The 18,877-nt window shown below is 40.0% G+C and overlaps 1 protein-coding gene across 3 annotated transcripts in view; it reads right to left on the minus strand.

Annotated features, from left to right (window-relative positions):
• The window catches only part of LOC129728112 (protein cappuccino), a 39,229-nt gene that overhangs the window by 11,729 nt on the left and 8,623 nt on the right, over window positions 1-18,877 (minus strand). For 2 of the 3 annotated variants that reach the window (XM_055686508.1, XM_055686507.1), the window contains exons 2-5: window positions 10,387-10,920; window positions 5,295-5,915; window positions 5,012-5,227; window positions 3,879-4,045 (exon numbers count right to left, since the gene is read on the minus strand). In XM_055686508.1, the coding sequence (XP_055542483.1) occupies window positions 3,879-4,045; window positions 5,012-5,227; window positions 5,295-5,915; window positions 10,387-10,920 (1,538 nt within the window). The remainder of the gene's footprint in view (window positions 1-3,878; window positions 4,046-5,011; window positions 5,228-5,294; window positions 5,916-10,386; window positions 10,921-18,877) is intronic. The other variant, XM_055686509.1, reaches the window with a different exon arrangement.

Consider the following 18,877-nt stretch of genomic DNA (forward strand, 5'->3'; position numbering starts at 1 on the left):
GAGTTACGTTATATCGAGTTACGTTATATCGAGTTACGTTATATCGAGTTACGTTATATCGAGGTTGCCTTATATCGAGGTATGACTGTATTTGGGAACAATTTCGGGCCTCCGTGCGTCAATCTGGTTAGAGATACGCTCATATTGAGTGGTATTTGATCATTTAAGGTTGTTTTGCAGAGACCGGAAGTCGCCATCTTGGATTTCAAAATGGCATTAGGAGACAATTTTTGGCCTCTGAGCGTCAATCTGGTTGAAGAAACATTCATATTGGGTGGTATTTGGTCATTTTCGGCTGTTTCCAGACACCGGAAGTCGCCATCTTACAATTCACATTGTTGTCTGAGGTCGATTTGTGGCTTCAGTGCGTCATAACAATCCCGGAAATACCCATATTGGGTGGTATTTGGTCATTTGCTGCTGTTTTTCGGAATCCGGAAGTCGCCATCTTGGATTTCAAAACGGCATTTGGGAACAATTTCTGTCCTTCTTGCGTCAATCTGATTAAAGAAACGCTCATATTGAGCGGTATTTGATCATTTTCGGCTGTTTTCCAGACACCGAAGGTCGCCATCTTACAATTCAAATTGTTGTTTGAGGTTGATTTGTGGCTTCAGTGTATCATAACAATCCCAGAAATACCCATATTGGGTGGTATTTGGTCATTTGCCGCTGTTTTTCAGAAACCGGAAGTCGCCATCTTGGATTTCAAAATGGTATTTGGGAACAATTTCGGGCCTCCTTGCGTCAATCTGGTTGAAGATACGCTCATATTGAGTGGTATTTGATCATTTTAGGTTGTTTTCCAGAGACCGGAAGTCGCCATCTTACAATTCAAAACGTTGTCTGAGGTCGATTTGTGGCTTCAGTGCGTCATAACAGTTCCGGAAATACCCATATTAGGTGGTATTTGGTCATTTGCCACTGTTTTTCGGAAACCGGAAGTCGCCATCTTGGATTTCAAAATGGCATTTGGGAATAATTTCTGTCCTCCTTGCGTCAATCTGATTAAAGAAACGCTCATATTGAGTGGTATTTGATCATTTTCGGCTGTTTTCCAGACACCGGTGTCGAAACATTATGGACATGTTTGTTACACCTAAAAACATTCACCTGCCAAATTTGGTTATATTTGCTTGATTGGTTCTCGAGCTGTGCGTAATTTGAGTTTCATTTGTTTGGGACCCCTCCCTTATAGAAGAGAAAGGGGTGTCAAACCATTATATTTGTTACCCCTAAAAACAATCACCTGCCAAATTTGGTTCCATTTAGTTGGTTAGTTCTCGAGATAAGCAGAAATTTGTGTTTCATTTGTTATGAATCCCTCCCTTCCAGAAGAGGGAGGGGAGTCGAACCACTATGGTCATACTTGTTACCTCTAAAAACATTCACATACCAAATTTGGTTGTATTTGGTTGATTGGTTCTCGAGCTGTGCGAAATTCGTATTTCATTTGCATTGCATTGCATTTGATATATTTGCTACCCCTAAAAACATCCACCTACCAAATTTGGTTCTATTTACTTGGTTAGTTCTCGAGATGTGCAGAAATTTGTGTTTCATTTGTATGGGACCCCTCCCTTCCAGAAAAGGGAAGGGTGTCAAACCAACATGGACATATTTGTTACTCCTAAAAACATCCACTTGCTAAATTTGGTTCCATTTGCTTGGTTTGTTTTCGAGATGTGCAGAAGTTTGTGTTTCATTTGTATGGGACCCCTCCCTTTCAGAAGAGGGAAGGGTGTCGAATCAACATGATATTTGTCGCTCCTAAAAACATCCACATGCCAAATTTGGTTCCATTTGCTTGGTTAGTTTTCGAGATGTGCAGAAATTTGTGTTTCATTTGTATGGGACCCCTCCCTTGCAGAAGAGGCAGGGGTCTCGAACTATCTTAGTCACCTTTCCCGGCCCCTAAAACCCCAATATACAAAATTTCACGCCGATCGGTTCGGTAGTTTCCAAGCCTATATGAATCAGACAGACAGACAGACAGACAGAGCTGCATTTTTATATGTTTAGATTGCCTTAATTTCGTCTTGTGAAATCCAAAAAGGTCCCTAGTACCCCGTCGAGGACATAACGGTTAAAGATGGTAATTTCAATGTTGTAGGCAGTCCGCGTTGAGGAACGTAAAAAACCATCAAAGACGCTGAATTGGAGGAATTGCTCGATAAAGATCCATGTCAAACGCAGGAACAGCTTACTTCGATGTAAAGAGTTACCCGCTTAGCCATTCCCAAGCGATTGCATGCTTTTAAAATGATTCAAAAAGAGGGAATTCGGGTTTCTCATGATTTCAGGGCAAGGGACGTAGAGCGTCGTATTTTGTGCCTGTCAACCACTGCTCCAGCGGTAAAAAAAGTTTTCTTCATAGCATCGTAACGGAAGATGAAAAAGGGATTCATTACAGAAACTCAAAGAAAAGAAAGTCTTGGTGTTGCCCGGTCATGCTTCTACGTTGTCATCTCAGGTGAATGCATACGTTGCGAAGGTAATGCTGTGTATTTGCTGAGACTAGGTTATTTATTATAAGCTGTTGAAACCAAACGACACCATCACTAGAAAACAGTATCGATCTCAATTGATGCAATTAAGCCGAGCAAAATGAGCACAATACAAGTAGAATCACCGAAAAGTGATTCTGCTGCATGACAACGCTCGACTCCATACTGCCAAAGTCATTACAACTTATATAGAAACGCTCGATAATAAATCCTACCTCACCCGTCATATTTTTTATTTCGTTCAGCAGTTCTATATGAAGACATCGAAAAGTGGCTTGATTCGTGGATGGCCCCAAGAGATGAAAGCTTTTGTCGTAACGGCATTTGAGCTTAGCCAGGAAATGTTTGAGCTTGAACGACCGTACATTTCCGTTACTCTTCCGTGATAGACCTGAGCTAGTGAAGTTGCACAAAGAACCACCGTAAGGTGGCTAAATTGGAATTAATTTACTATCTTCAATGTACAACAATTCAGAAGCATCCGCTCTGGATAAGATCAATAACGGTTCCGGCTACGTCCTCACGGGTGGTTAGAGAAAGAAAGACGCTTATTTATAGACTCTACCGCTGGAGTTATTCATTCAATGGTGTGTGACTTTTTTTGTTCTGGAATTTCGCGTGGGAAAAGGGTCAAGTAAGGAGTTGAAAGGGAGCCCGGGAATAAACCCATGCGTAAAAAATTCCCTCCGACACCGAACGGTCTGATTCTACTAATATTCGAACTCATGACCAATCGCATGTCAAACATGAATCGCCTCGTCTTCTGTAATAGGGGCCTATATCTAAAGATGGGCAATACTTTGAAAGATTTATCGAAACAAAGTCGCATTTTTATTCAAAGAAAATTGCAATTTTGATGTGATTTCGCACCATCCAGCTTTGGCATGTATGAATTTCAACAAGGTTTTCCACAAACAGATCAATTATTTGCAATAATTTAAGAACGACAGTATGTACCAAGGAAAAAAGTCTGATTTCGCAAAGTTGCAAATTTGAAAACTATTAAAATTCACTTCAATGGGTAATGTTTGAGTAAATATATTATATTATACGCTTTTTTAAAAAGTTACTGATAACCGCCTTTGAAAGCCAAAACATCAACAATTTACACTGTGATTTAGTCCACCGTTTTTCGAGAAAATATTCTTGAAAGAAGGTACCTATCTATTTTACATGCGGAACAAATATTTTTTCTACAGTGTTGATCCCCGCAAAGTGAAGAAGCTTTCATTGTTTTTCATCACTTATAGGGTAAGTGTTTCTAAACTTGCACAAACAATGTCAATATGGACTAAATCTTTTCTTGTAGAAGGATTCGTTTTGTTTCTTACTGAGGCGATGTGTGGATCTGAATACTTTCAATTTACTCACCCGAAACGTCTCCTGAATTGGCGCCAGCTTATCGGGTATCTGTTTGATGACACCAGCCACCATCAGGTTCGTGCAGTATTGCAACATCACCGTGTGGAGTTCCTGTTCGGTGACCGTCACATTTGTGTACTGGAGAGTGGACGCTAGCCAATTCATCAGCATTTGGCCTGGAACGAGAAAGTGTCAAGTAAGTTTACATCATTGACCGAAACGGGTGACGCACATCGCATACAACATTCCGTCGGTGGAACAGTATTATCAGTAGAAGACAACGATTGATAAGCCGAACCACGGGTGCCACCGGCAACAGGAGGAGTCGGTGGGGACTGTTGTTTTGGTCGGTGCCACTTATAGCATGGATATCGTTCGCTAAACACTACAACTAACGCACGTGCCTCGTACATAAGGCAGAGCAAAATTATACTCTGGCCGAGAACAGATTTTTCACGGTACATTACTAGACCAATTAGAGCATTGAAGATTTCGCATTTGAAATGGGGTTTTTTCCACACTAACTGCAATCTATCGAACGATCTCTTATGTTGGATACGTTGTCGGTAATTTTTTAGCAAAAGACGAAACTTTCCGCCACGGAATTCACGAAATTCGGTGAAATCGGTAGAATGGAAAAATTTTTTCTCAGCGAAAAGTTTTTCACTGAAGTTCTTCTGTTTAACGGTTATGATATCGCCCATTTTGACGATGAGGAAATGTTTGGTTAAAAAAATGAAATAAAAAGTAATAATCAATTTGACTGTGCACTGCAGTGTTTGAGTTTTGCACTGAGACTGATTTGGAACGAGTAGCAGGCTATTTTATGGGCTGCTGTTAACTCTTCTGTGCCCGAGTTGTTTTATCAGCAGTTTTTGGTTTCGTTCACTATTGAGTTGTGGTGTGAGATATTAGAGGGTTACATTGTCGCATTGGTAGTGGTATGTATCTAGTCTTACCGGCGTGTTATCGTGTTCCATGATAGGTTTCGGCTTATCAATAACAGGATAAAATTATGTTCAGTTGAAAGATAGATTGGTAATTAAAAATTTAACATAACGATTCAGTTTTGAAGAACACAGTACAGAAGCAGTATTTCACCAATTCAACTCCAGCAACATTCTATGATCCTTGATGCTTACCTTCAAACTTCTCGTAGGCCGAAAAGTTCAGCTTCTCGGGCACGAACGTCGGGCGGGAGATTTTGCTGACCGGCGTGCTGTCCCCGATTTTTCCGGACGATAACGAAACTACCTTGCGAAGGACGTTGCCTTCGCCTACCGGCAGTCTTGGTGTTACCCATTGTTGCTGATCCGTACAAACTGTACTGACTCGTTCAACGGATTGGGTAATCGGGACTGGAATTAGACTCAAAATTAGCACGAGAGCACAAGCGAGCGAGCACTAGTTCGCATCTATACTTACGTGGTGTTGCGTACAGAGAGTTTGGTGTTTTTATCTCCGTGAGCTCGACTTTCTTGACCCGTGCGACGTTGAAAATGCCTTTGTCCTTGGTTTCCTCTGTCGGTGTCGTGACTGCGTCGGTATTCTGGATGTGCACTGAAGCACAGGATGTTGCCATATTGTTGCGTAAGTTTAGCGCCATTTCTGCACAATTATCGTCTGTTGTGTCTTCAGCATTGAACTCGGTTTCGTTAATGCCTCCGTCTAAACTGATATTGCTTACGGCTTCCACATGACAATTTGCCGTCCATTTGTAACCGCTACTTTTTACACATATGTTCGAAACGTTCGCAATGGATAGCTTTTCCCTCCAATTATCATCGGCTAATTGATTCGCGCATAGATCAATCGGATCGATTCGGTGCACGCTGAGCCACTGAAGTTTGAGTGCCGTCGACGATGGTTCCTTTCGAACCGGAGTCGATTCCTCTTCGTCTCGCGCTGCGGCAAGATCCTCCTCGGAATAGTAGGCTTGGTTAATTTCTGTCGCAAATGGACCGATCGGTGTGGCGGGATCGGTGAAAATGGAGTCCGAACTGGACGATGTGGTGTGCTCGAGCAGGTGGAATCTGCCGGGACGGTCTGCGAGGAAAAGAAGTTTTAACTTAAATCACTTTAGGAACGTAAATATGGAGAATTAGATCTTCGTTGGCAGATGTTAATTTCTGTGAGTTCTTCAAATACAAAATCTCACATAAGAATCTTCCGATGAAATATTACTAAGTAAAAAGAACACTGGTCGACAAGAAAAAATGCCCTAAGCTCGATATAAGGTATCGAACGTCTTCGTCAACGGAGAGGTGCACAGCGGGCAAGGTGGATCGATCAGGTGGAAGACGACCTGCGGACCCTACGCAGACTGCAGAGCTGGCGAACTGCAGCCATGGACCGAGTGGAATGGAGACGACTCTTACGTACAGCAAAGGCCACACCACGGCTTGGGACTGTTTGGTAAGGTAAGTACGTCTTCGTCAGAGCAAAATCCTGCCGAAGAATCACTGTCGAATACGTTCGACATCCTAGTTGTCCTGAAAAGATTATAGTTTTTTAACCATTCATGACATTTTTGGTGCCCCCAGTGTATGAAGAAGTGCGTCAAAGTGCTGCAGAGTAATTACTCGCCGGATTCGTAGTTTCTACGTTCGCTTATGGGAAAATTCATTTAAGTCTCTGGAAAAGTTACCTTCACTAGGGGGTGAGAAAATTCACAGGAATGATTAAGAAGCTTTAATCTGTCATTATCAAGTGAAAATGAACTTGGAAACTAAGAAAATGAATACCCTAGGTAATATGCAGTAATTACTTAAAAGAAAAAGACTTAGAAGGTTCGAAAGCAGGTTATAAAACGCTATAATTAGAGATACATTTATACCCAACTCATTGTTTGCTTTTTTCATTTTTTTTTGATAAAATTATGGTTGATGAAAGAACCGTAATGTAAGCAGAAAATGAATACTATTGATTCTTCGGTGTCAATCATAGTATTGAAAGAATACTGTAATTCATTGGATTTGAAGAACACAATTGACCATTGTGTCGCGAAAATTGTGAAAACATTTTATCTTTCAAGACTATTTTTCCGATTGCGTCTTTCGATGAATATTTGTGCTAATAAAACCATAAAATAGTGCCTAAATAGACTCGAGAGAAAGCAGCTTTATACTTCGAAGGATAAACTATTAATTAGTAGGATTTCTATGAACCAAATACAAACCGCGTTATTAATCTGTGCAGCACTAGAGTTGACTATCGAGCGGTGAAAACTAACGGTATGAGTTGAAATTGTTCCAGTTTCGCGAGTAAATATATTTTTTGGACATTTAATGACAAAAGAAATTTATTGGGTTCAATGATGGCAATTTCGGTCACGGGTTTCTTTAAAACACGTTTTATTATGTCAAAGCCAACGTTTCAAGGATATATTTCCTCGTCCTCAGGGCAACTACGATTAACAGTTTACAATTTACATAAATTAGTCACACGAATTAAGTTATTACATACACAACTTACAAACAAAACAAACAAGTTCTCGTCAAAATATGGTGCATTGGTGTAAAATTGCTTTAGGTTAACTGCACTACACTATGGATATGAAATATACAAAATATTAATTGGTTTGTGACTTTTCAAAATTTAAAAAAAAAACGCAAACGGATGAGCTACACTTACACAGTATCTTCCAACACACATCACACACGATTAAAGCCGTCGGGAAATGTTGCGTCAAAACGGGGAGAAATAATGTTGCAAGACAGAGATAGAGAGTGCTAGAGACTGTAGTAGTCTGCATCAACATGTGAGAGATCGCAGCGTGCCGGAGTAAGCGATGCTTAAGTTGTTCGTGTCCGTTCTATAATTTATTGCGGATCTGTCACATGCGATGTAACACATTTCTAACACCTGTAATGCTTGAATCCTTTCATCCGAAGTTAAAATTCTAGTGTTGGCTATATTGAAACTGTGATTCTCTTCTATCGCATGCTTCATCAACGCCGTCTTTTTAAACTCATCTTCCCTTCCCTCCCTCTCAGTGCTAGAATCTCTATACTGTTCGTAGCGTTTCATGAGAGAGCGGTGCGCGGCAAGACGGTTCTTCAGTTGCTGTGTAGTCATACCAATGTATGAGCTATCGCAGTCTGCACACGGGATACGGTATATAACGTTTCTTTTTGAAAGATGCGAAGAAGAGTCTTTGAGTTTCGTGAAAAGTAGTCTGTTGGTTTTGACGCATTTGAAACTCAGACTGATATTTTCATGGTTCTTTTTAATGCTGCGTGCAAGTGCGGGTGTGAGGCCGTCAACATGGTGCAAAGATCGATATACTTTTGGTTCCGAGTTTACTTCCTCAACAACGTTATTCGTGCTTTGGTTGATAAATCTGTTGATTAACCGATTTATCAGTGAGCTCGGATAGTTGTTGGTAAGCAAGTGCTCGCGTACTATCTGCTTATTTTCCGTGAGCGATTTGTTCGTCGATAATCGAAACACTCTCCCAATAAAACCGGTTGCCGTATTCAATTTTTGTGCCAGCGGGTGCATCGAGAGAAAATTAAGAATTCTCCCGGAAGCGACAAAAAAAAAAAATAAAACCAAAAAGAACCATGAAAATATCAGTCTGAGTTTCAAATGCGTCAAAACCAACAGACTACTTTTCACGAAACTCAAAGACTCTTCTTCGCATCTTTCAAAAAGAAACGTTATATACCGTATCCCGTGTGCAGACTGCGATAGCTCATACATTGGTATGACTACACAGCAACTGAAGAACCGTCTTGCCGCGCACCGCTCTCTCATGAAACGCTACGAACAGTATAGAGATTCTAGCACTGAGAGGGAGGGAAGGGAAGATGAGTTTAAAAAGACGGCGTTGATGAAGCATGCGATAGAAGAGAATCACAGTTTCAATATAGCCAACACTAGAATTTTAACTTCGGATGACAGGATTCAAGCATTGCAGGTGTTAGAAATGTGTTACATCGCATGTGACAGATCCGCAATAAATTATAGAACGGACACGAACAACTTAAGCATCGCTTACTCCGGCACGCTGCGATCTCTCACATGTTGATGCAGACTACTACAGTCTCTAGCACTCTCTATCTCTGTCTTGCAACATTATTTCTCCCCGTTTTGACGCAACATTTCCCGACGGCTTTAATCGTGTGTGATGTGTGTTGGAAGATACTGTGTAAGTGTAGCTCATCCGTTTGCGTTTTTTTTTTAAATTTTGAAAAGTCACAAACCAATTAATATTTTGTATATTTCATATCCATAGTGTAGTGCAGTTAACCTAAAGCAATTTTACACCAATGCACCATATTTTGACGAGAACTTGTTTGTTTTGTTTGTAAGTTGTGTATGTAATAACTTAATTCGTGTGACTAATTTATGTAAATTGTAAACTGTTAATCGTAGTTGCCCTGAGGACGAGGAAATATATCCTTGAAACGTTGGCTTTGACATAATAAAACGTGTTTTAAAGAAACCCGTGACCGAAATTGCCATCATTGAACCCATTAACTATTTATTGGTCAAACACCGCCTAACATAAAAGAAATTTATTTTTGCGTATGTTATATATCTCTCTTTTACCTGTAGAATATAATTTTACTAGACCCAAATTCATTGAGTACATCTACAAATTAAACTTCAGTATTATTGGGCGCAAGTCAATCGAAAAGTGTTTAGTTTTTTGTTATCTCTCAAAATTTTTCAATTCAGTTTAAAAAACTTTTTTGGATTGAATCAAAACAAGAAATATTCGCACTAAAAACATTCAGCCTATTCCACAGGTCGAACAGTTCTCGATCGCATCTTCCGCTGTGCTACCACCTTCCTGACCTCTTATCGCACCGTTTGTGGGTGTTGCTTAACCTAACGATAAAAGTAAGGCTGACCACTAAAAAAATCGCTATGCTTATGCTACACTGCCCTTTACTTAATGTGCACCGTTAGTTTAGTTTTTTTTTCGACATTCACCGGCGGCAGGCGATCCCGTACGGGCGAGTTTGTTGAACTACCGAACATAACTGAGCTGACGAGGCGGCTGCGGGCCGTACGGGCGCGCATTAGGTAGAGCTACACTGCCATCGGCCATCAATTTTCGGTGGTAGCTTACTGTTGACTGACTGTGAGCCAATAATACACACGGTGGTGGTCTGATAAGGCTGTTTTGAATATTAACAGCAGATAGGCAGCGAGGTAGCAAAATATTTAGGTTGAAAATATGAATGAATCGCAAAGCTCCACACAATTGCGTAGGATGTAAAACGTAGAAGTGCACAGAGATTGGATTGACGATCAAGTTGAAATGATTTTGTGTTATAATTTATTTTCCCTCACTTTTTCTCAACAGAGGTTGGTAGCGTTCTCCAAAGCTGACGAAAGGTTGTTGGTTATCAATATGATTAGTAGCACTTTGTGGTTCCTCTTTATTTTTAACCAAATGCAGCTCATGCCCTAGATATCTGGTGTTTCAAGATGGAGGACTGCTATTGTATTATAATAGGTCACCAAAGTCATGTTGAAATAAAGCAGTGGTCTACGCACTTACCTTTGCATTGCTCCAGTGACCCTTGCACTGAGGTCACGTTCTCGCTGAGTGATTGGGCTCGCTTCCAGGAGTCAGTGGTCACTATAATCGATCCGGACGCTGGATCGTAGTTGTAGACGGTCTGTTGCTTCGTTGTGCTTTCATTCAGAACCAGTTTGCTACTGAGGCTGTTTGGGTTTGGCTTTGTTGCTATAGCAGCGATCGGAGCCGGTAAGTTGTTACTTGGTGGCTCCCCCGATGGCGGTTGTGTTGGTGATGTGTTGATGTTTTTCTGCGTTGGTGTTAGTGGTACTGTTGGCTGAGTGGCGCTGCATCCGATGGAGGTCAGCGACTCGCTTGTGCCGATTTTGTTGTTATTGTCTTCTGCATTGGCCGATGTCGTCATCGTTGTTGAGTTACCCATGGTAGCAGCGGCCACCGGTAGTGCGAAAGATGCGGCGTCGCGAGTTTTAGTTATGTCATGCACACTGTCGGCTTTGTCTAGCGGGGCTGTGATAGGGCCATTATCGCCCATGTACTGTTTTGCATGCGCTCCTGGTCGGGGCAAAAACAACATAGAAAAAGAGTGAAGATGATCGGGTATGAAAAAGGAACGGAAAAACATAATTTAAGTAGATATGTATACTCGTTCAGCTAGTTTTATTGCATGCTTTATCTTGTACTCGGCTTAGATTTGATGAGCCCATGCAAATACGGGCTATCAGGTGTTTGTTTTTTTTTTCAACCCTTTACATAAGGTAGGAGATGAATATATTTAGTTCAACACTCGCATTGTTGTTAGATTTCATAAGCCGTAAGCCCCGTAGACGAATATTTTTGGTGCAATCAAACTACAAAATAAGGTGACCCTAAAAAAACAGCTTTATTTGATATATTTTATTTGATAATTTATTTTTATAATTTTTGAACCTGTTGATCGATTTTTAATTTGTTTGATCAAATTAAAGGTAGTTTTTTCTAGTTATGAGAAAAAAAAACTGAAAAAAAAATCTGTGTGCTTTTACATGCAAAATATATAAAATTATAACAATTTGTGTCATGTTTTCAAATTAAATATCCGCAAATATAAAAAAAAAAATATTTTCAAAAATTTCTTCAAATATAAAGTCAAATGTGCCCTTCAAATTGAGACTAAGAGATATTTTTCATGTTTGCCCCAAAAAGAATGGCAAACAAATGGAAAAGGCATATTTTTTGATGAAAAACATCAATAACTTTGAGTAGAATTGAGATATTCACGATGTCAGCATTGCAAATTATTTTTTTCAAAAAGCCCTAAAAGTCGTTCAAAGACAACTTTAATGTGAAAATTTAAATATAATAAAGTTAGAGCGAAAAATGTGTTTTTTCAATCTTGATCGGTTACTTTTAAAGATAGAGAATAACTTTATTGTGCAATGTTGCTTAAAATTAACGGATCTATAACATGAACTGCACGCGATGCTTGGAGAGAATCCCATTGCACACCTGGCGAAAGTCAATAGGTTGCGGTGGGCCGGTCACATCGTAACGATGCCAGACGACAACCCTGTGAAATCACTTCGCTTCAGCAACCCTACCGGCACCAGAAATAGAGGGGCGCAGCGTGCACGATGGCTCGATCAGATCGAAGGAGACTTGCGGGTGATGAGACGCCTGGGGAACTGGCGAAACACAGCCCAAAACCGAGCAACATGGCGACAAATTCTTGATACAGCACGAGCCACCACGGCTCTCGGCTGATTGGTAAGTTGGTAAGGTAAGTAACATTGTAGAGCAACTTTTTTGACTTGATACTTATATACTTAATTTCATCGAAAATTTGAGCCACCCTAATTTTCGGTATTTTCTAATAGGCTCTTTATCATATGTAACAACTTTGTGGAAGAAAGTTTTTCTCTAAAATATTGCTATCGAGCTCTAGATCCAAATTTTCCCCTAAACTCGATTTCTGGACCATTGTGAATTATTTTGAATATTTTTTAAAACTGCCTTGATATTATTTCCAGAGCCCTAATATTCGTTCAAATTTATGAGTGAGTTCATATCTTTTGAATCTTTTATTTCCAGTGAATACCGTTTGCGGCTGGTCTCTAATAACTATACAAGAATAGTTTCAACTAAGGATTTCTACAACTCCCCTTTTGGAATTCTTCTTGCGAAAAGATCCGCTGCATACATAAATTGTCTAAACTCGGTAGTTGATTTTCTATTCTTTTCATAGCTACTATTTACCTGAAAGCGATTCTTTATGTATTATTGTAGAATACGATAATTGAAAACAAATGATTAGAAACGTACACATATTTGTTTGTTATACTTAAAAAGTTCTAGTGCAGAAGAAAAGAATTGTAAAACAACTTTCCCATGAAATTGCATACTCAATGTTTAGATATGACTGAAATCATTCATATTGTTGATTAAGGTCTTCCTAAACGCACATGATACCTAAAGGTTGGGCACTGCAATATTTATCCATCATAGAAAAGCAGAAATTAAAGTATATATAGCTCATTCGTAAATCATTGTTTGTTGCTATGGGTTGCTGTTTAGTTTTTATTTTTTTCTTGTACTGAAAGTTCGTCAGTGCTTTGACAATTGTCATTATTTTTAAACTTTCCTATTAACCTAAAATATCAACGTTCTTTGTTTCTGATTTCTGGTTTTCAGGGCTCTGAGATTCTTTTTTTAATTTCACTTGTTAACTTTTTTATTTGTACCAATTTCTATTTGTATTTTTGACGTTTTGTCAACCGTGCTCAAAGGATTCTTTAATATCTTACTGTACAATTATTGAAAATCTAATCCTGTAAGTACAAAGGTGGCAAGAACGGATTATCTCATCCTTAAGGAACACGATTGCTCGCCGAAAAAGCACTATTAGAAATGATAATGAGAAATTGAATATAACATGTACGCAAAACGGTGCCACGAGCATGATAAAAATTATAAATTTATGAGTTATGATATTTATGATATAGGTTTTAAGCTTAGACAACGACAGTGCGCCTTTTATCAAGCGTCGGTAAAAACACAACAATAATAAATGTTCACCAAAAATAGTTCTATCATGTTTTTTTTTTCTGTACATTGTCGAGTCTACTTAGGCTAGTTTGATTTATTCGTTGGATTGCAAAATTTGAATTTGAATTTGAAAAAAGAACTTTTCTTCGCAAAATGGCAACGGTTTGAAAAAAAAAGTTCTTTTTCGACAAAAAAATCGACTTTAATTGTTTATAACTTTTGTTGTTGTTAATCAATCGCCGAAATCGTTTGTACTTCACTTGATAATCTCATGAAGAAGCTACAGTTAAAATTTCAAGTCAATCGGATGTAAACTTTTTCAGTTCTACTGCTTGCCGATTTTGAAAACATAGTTTTGAGAAAAACGCGTTTAAAGTTTCAAAACGTTATAAATCTTAAGAATCGCAATAATAAAACCCCTAATAATGTTTTAACCTTCAGTCAGCTATCACTGTGCCGTAAAGTTGCCCTTCCTGGGCTTTATCTTCCTCTTCTTCCTTTTTTTATCTGATCTGAGGCTGCGCCTACCCTCTTTCGCGGTATCAGACATGCGACGCTCAGTGATCAAACTTGTCACTCATATTTAAGTACTTTTGAATATAACTCACAGTTAAAAAGTATAGAAAAACTCAAACAAAGAATGTACACAACGAGAATGGCTGATCGACCAAACAAATGGAAATTGTGTGTGAACACGTGCTATAGAGACCCTGTAACGGTCGAAACTTGATGCAGCGACTTCGCACTTGAAACACGATATCGATCATAGGTAACTTCTACTGGTTTTCAAAGCCTCGAAATTAAAAACAAAAACAAGCATGGCCAAAATAAACGATAAATGTTTTTTTGGAGCATGAATGTTGTTCGGTAAAAATAGATTCAATCGAATTTTGAGTTTAGATCAGTACTTGAGCGATGTAGATTTTGATTCTAGGATAGTTTTAGCATGATTTAAGCCAATAAAAAAAATGACAAGAAAAAAAAATTTGGTAGATATTACCCCTGAAACTGAAATAGCAACTAAATTAAAAGAATTAGATGCTTGGTGTCAAAGAATAACTTGTAGTGTAGACTTCAATGTTTAATTTGGTTAGCAACAAAATCTATGTTTATCACATATTTCAGAGAGAAAATTGCAGTTTAGTTCCCAAAAAACATGTGATTTCACATTTATTTCTTTTTAAGTGCTTCTTATACTCTAATTCGATATTTTTAAGATACCATTTATAACAAAATTTTCTCAGCTTTTCAAGTAAACCAACAGAATTGAACTAGCTGTCATACTTTTTGTGCTAGACCTCGTTAAAGGTAAACATGACCGAAAACTGAAAAAGTGAATAACTCTGCAGTAGTTGAATTTTGGGCATATGGCCTAAGGAAGGATTTTTGACGGCGCACACTGTTCACAACATAATTTTTTCAGATGGAAAATTATTTATTTTGGAGGCTGTTTAGAACAAACAGAATGATCGTGTGTATGGAGCATGATTTGTGATATTCCAGCCGATAAAAGAGCAGTGGAACGATTCCAGACTGCTTCAGCTGTAATGGTTTGAGGAGCAATAACCAACAGAGAAGAGTTGCCACTGCTATTCATCGAAAAGGTGTGAAAACTAATAAAATATGAACCCTGTTCTATCAGCACGTTCGAATGGCCCGCATCCTCTTCCGATTTGAATCCATTGAAATATAGCATTTGGGGGTGCATGCTAGAAAAGCTGGACGAAGTAAAACACGTGACTTTGGACACTTTTAAAAACTCTTTGGTGTAACTCTGGGATGAAATGCCAAACAAAGTCGTGCGTCTGGCTTGTGATAATTTTGAGAAGCGTTTGCGGGCCGCAATCAAATGCAAAGGCGAAAGATTTGATTTGAATTGATTAAACTTTAACTTTATTACTCTGCCATGATAATAAGAAAGAACCAGAGAATAGAGAAATATTCATCTGTGCTAACTGTATGGCATAAATAAAGTGTATCATTTTTACAGCGATACCCTGTATTTTTCAGCTAATGTGAAAAAATTTTATATGATATGTTTAAGTTGTGGCTTTCGCTTCCCTGCTACTGTTGCGAAAGGAAGCATTTGAACACAGCTCCGTTATTCTTTGCTCGTTCGAACAAACAATACCGTTTGGTGTGCGCGTGGCTTGTTTTTTTCGGTATAGTGAAGTATACAATAGACGTCCAGCAGTCGAAGCAAATTCTCGCGCCACCGGGCGCTGGTTACTTCTTGTGGCACAGAAAACTGTGCATTGTCTCCAGACGATACACGTGCTACTTGTGTTTTCGGTACCGATACTGGAGTCAAATCAAAAGCCGTTGAGTAGTTGGAGCAAACCCCCCGCGCCGCTGGGCACCGGCTATACCCTAGCGGTGTGGTTACTGTGCATTGTGTGTAGACGGTCACATGTCGTTTGTGCTATCAGTGCCTTTATTGCGGTGGTCCCCGGCATGACCTTTCGGCGTGTCCCGCGTACAAACAGCGCGAGGAGAAAATTAAGCGTTCCCTCAAAGAACGATCAAAGCGTTCTTTTGCAGAAATGCTTAAGAGGGCTGAGCCACCCTCGACAGGAAACATCTTTTTCTTTTTGCCAACCGATGAGGGTACATCTGACGATCCCGTCGAAGGGTGTTCTTATGCCATGCCTGAAGGATCTAGGAAGAGGAGAATTAATAACTCTCCTAATCCTTCTCACAAAGGTCGCAAGATAGCCCCTAGCGGAATGACCAATAAGCCAACACAAAAAGGAAGCGGTGAAGAAAAGTCGAAGCAAGTACCTCCCGGTTTTAACTTCAAATCAAACCAGGAGTATCCACCGTTTCCCGGGGCACCAAAAACCCCTCGTGCACCCATTTCTCGATCAGAGAATAAAAAAGAAACAGGGTTTATAAATTTCTCTGATATTGTGGACTGGATATTAAAAGCATTCAACATAACAGATCCCCTCAAAAACATTCTTCTTGCCCTTCTCCCTACAGTGAAAACATTTTTGAAGCAACTAGCAGCAACTTGGCCCCTCATTTCAGCTATCATATCTTTCGATGACTAATACGGCGAAAGAGGTTAGGAATTTTATCACTGTATTACAGTGGAGTTGCAGAAGTATCATCCCCAAATTCGATCTATTTTCTCATTTGATAAACACATACAATTGTGATGCGTTTGCGCTCTGTGAGACCTTTCTTAATTCAAATGACCAACCCAATTTCCACGATTTCAACATAATTCGTCGAGACCGAAACTCACACGGTGGAGGGGTACTTTTAGGGATCAAAAAGTGCTATTCCTTTTTCAGAATCGACCTACCCTCGCTCTCGAATATTGAAGTCGTTGCCATTCAAACGAATATGAATGGAAAAGACCTTTGCCTTGCTTCGATATATATTCCTCCATCCGTGCGGATTGAACAGAGGCAAGTTTCTGATATAGCAGAATTGCTTCCCGCACCTTTTTTGATTTTGGGAGATTTTAACTCCCATTGTTTGCAATGGGGGTCGCATTACGACGACGTCCGATCTTCTTCAATCTGTAACTTGATCGACGACTTCAATATGACACTTTTGAATACTGGGGAAGCGACACGTGTACCTAATCCTCCAGCTCGTGAAAGCGTGCTTGACCTATCCCTTTGCTCGACATCACTAGCGTTAGATTGCCGGTGGAAAGTAATCAATGATCCCCACGGTAGTGATCATCTTCCAATCGTTATCTCAATTGCTAATGGTTCAACTCCCCCGGACCCAAGCAATATTTCATACGACCTTACTCGTAATATTGATTGGAATTCATATGAGACGATCATAGCGGAATTCATCGAGTCTCACGAGGAACTTCCTCCGGAGGAAGAATACGCGTTCCTTTCTGGCTTGATCATCGACGCCGCGACTCAAGCTCAGACGAAACCGATACCCGGGGTAACGATTAGACAGCGTCCCCCCAACAAGTGGTGGGACAAAGAGTGCTCTAAACTGTACGCGCAAAGGTCCTCGGTGTATTTGGCCTTCCGAAAACACGGTACTCTTGATCTGCTCCGAAAGTACGATGTACTGGATAGGCAGATGACGAGTTTAATTAAAGCGAAAAAACGCGGATACTGGCGGCGGTTTGTAAACGCGTTATCGAGGGAAACAGCGATGAGCACTCTTTGGGACACGGCCTGACGCATGCGGAATCGTAACGTTACGAACGAGAGCGAGGAATATTCAGGCCGCTGGATACTCGATTTTGCCAAAAAGGTCTGCCCGGACTCTGTGCCGGAACAGAAAACCTTTCGCGACGCGTTCTTAGTACCCACGGGAGAGCAATGCTCTCTTGCCTCCGGAAATTAATGAAGAAAATGATCCTTTTACGGTTAGACAAATGGGTCGAAACAAACGGTTTACTTTCAGATACTCAATTTGGCTTTCGCCAGGGCAAAGGGACGAACGATTGCCTAGCGTTGCTTTCTACTGAAATTCAACTCGCTTTTGCTCGAAAAGAGCAAATGGCTTCTGCATTCTTGGACATTAAGGGGGCTTTTGACTCTGTCTCTGTAGAAGTTTTAACCGAGAAACTTCATTCGCAGGGGCTTTCACCAAATTTGAATAATTTTTTGCTCAATTTGTTGTCAGAAAAGGATATGTATTTCTCACATGGTGATTCGACAACTTCCCGAATTAGTTACATGGGTCTTCCCCAGGGCTCATGTTTAAGCCCTCTCTTATATATTTTTTACGTCAATGACATCGATGAATGTCTGGCAAATTCATGCACGCTACGGCAACTTGCAGACGATAGCGTTGTATCCATTACTGGAAGCGAGGCTAACGATCTGCAAGGACCATTGCAAGATACCTTAGACAATTTGTCTGAATGGGCTCTTAAGCTGGGTATCGAATTCTCTCCGGAGAAAACTGAGCTGGTCGTTTTTTCTAGGAAGCATAATCCAGCTCAGCTGCAGCTCCTACTAACGGGTAAAACGATCACTCAGGTTTTAGTCGCTAAATATCTCGGGGTCTGGTTCGACTCTAAATGCACCTGGGCTTGTCATATTAGGTATCTGACACAAAAATGCCAACAGAGGATTAATTTTCTTCGTACGATTACCGGAACCTGGTGGGGTGCCCACCCAGGAGACCTTCTAAGGTTATATCAAACAACGATATTGTCAGTTCTTGAGTACGGCTGTTTCTGCTTTCGCTCCGCCGCGAACACGAACATTTTTAAATTAGAGAGAATACCATATCGTTGTTTGCGTATTGCCTTGGGTTGCATGCAGTCGACCCATACGATGAGTCTTGAAGTGTTAGCGGGTATTCTTCCGTTGAGACATCGTTTTTGAAATCTCTCTTACCGGTTGCTAATTCGATGCACAGTTATGAACCCATTAGTAATTGAAAATTTCAAGAGGTTGGTCGACCTTCAATCTCAATCCAGATTTATGACTTTATATTTTGACTATATGGCTCAAGATATTAATCCTTCTTTATACGATTCCTCCAATGT

Source organism: Wyeomyia smithii, chromosome 3 (assembly GCF_029784165.1).
Source record: "Wyeomyia smithii strain HCP4-BCI-WySm-NY-G18 chromosome 3, ASM2978416v1, whole genome shotgun sequence".
NCBI lineage: Eukaryota > Metazoa > Arthropoda > Insecta > Diptera > Culicidae > Wyeomyia > Wyeomyia smithii.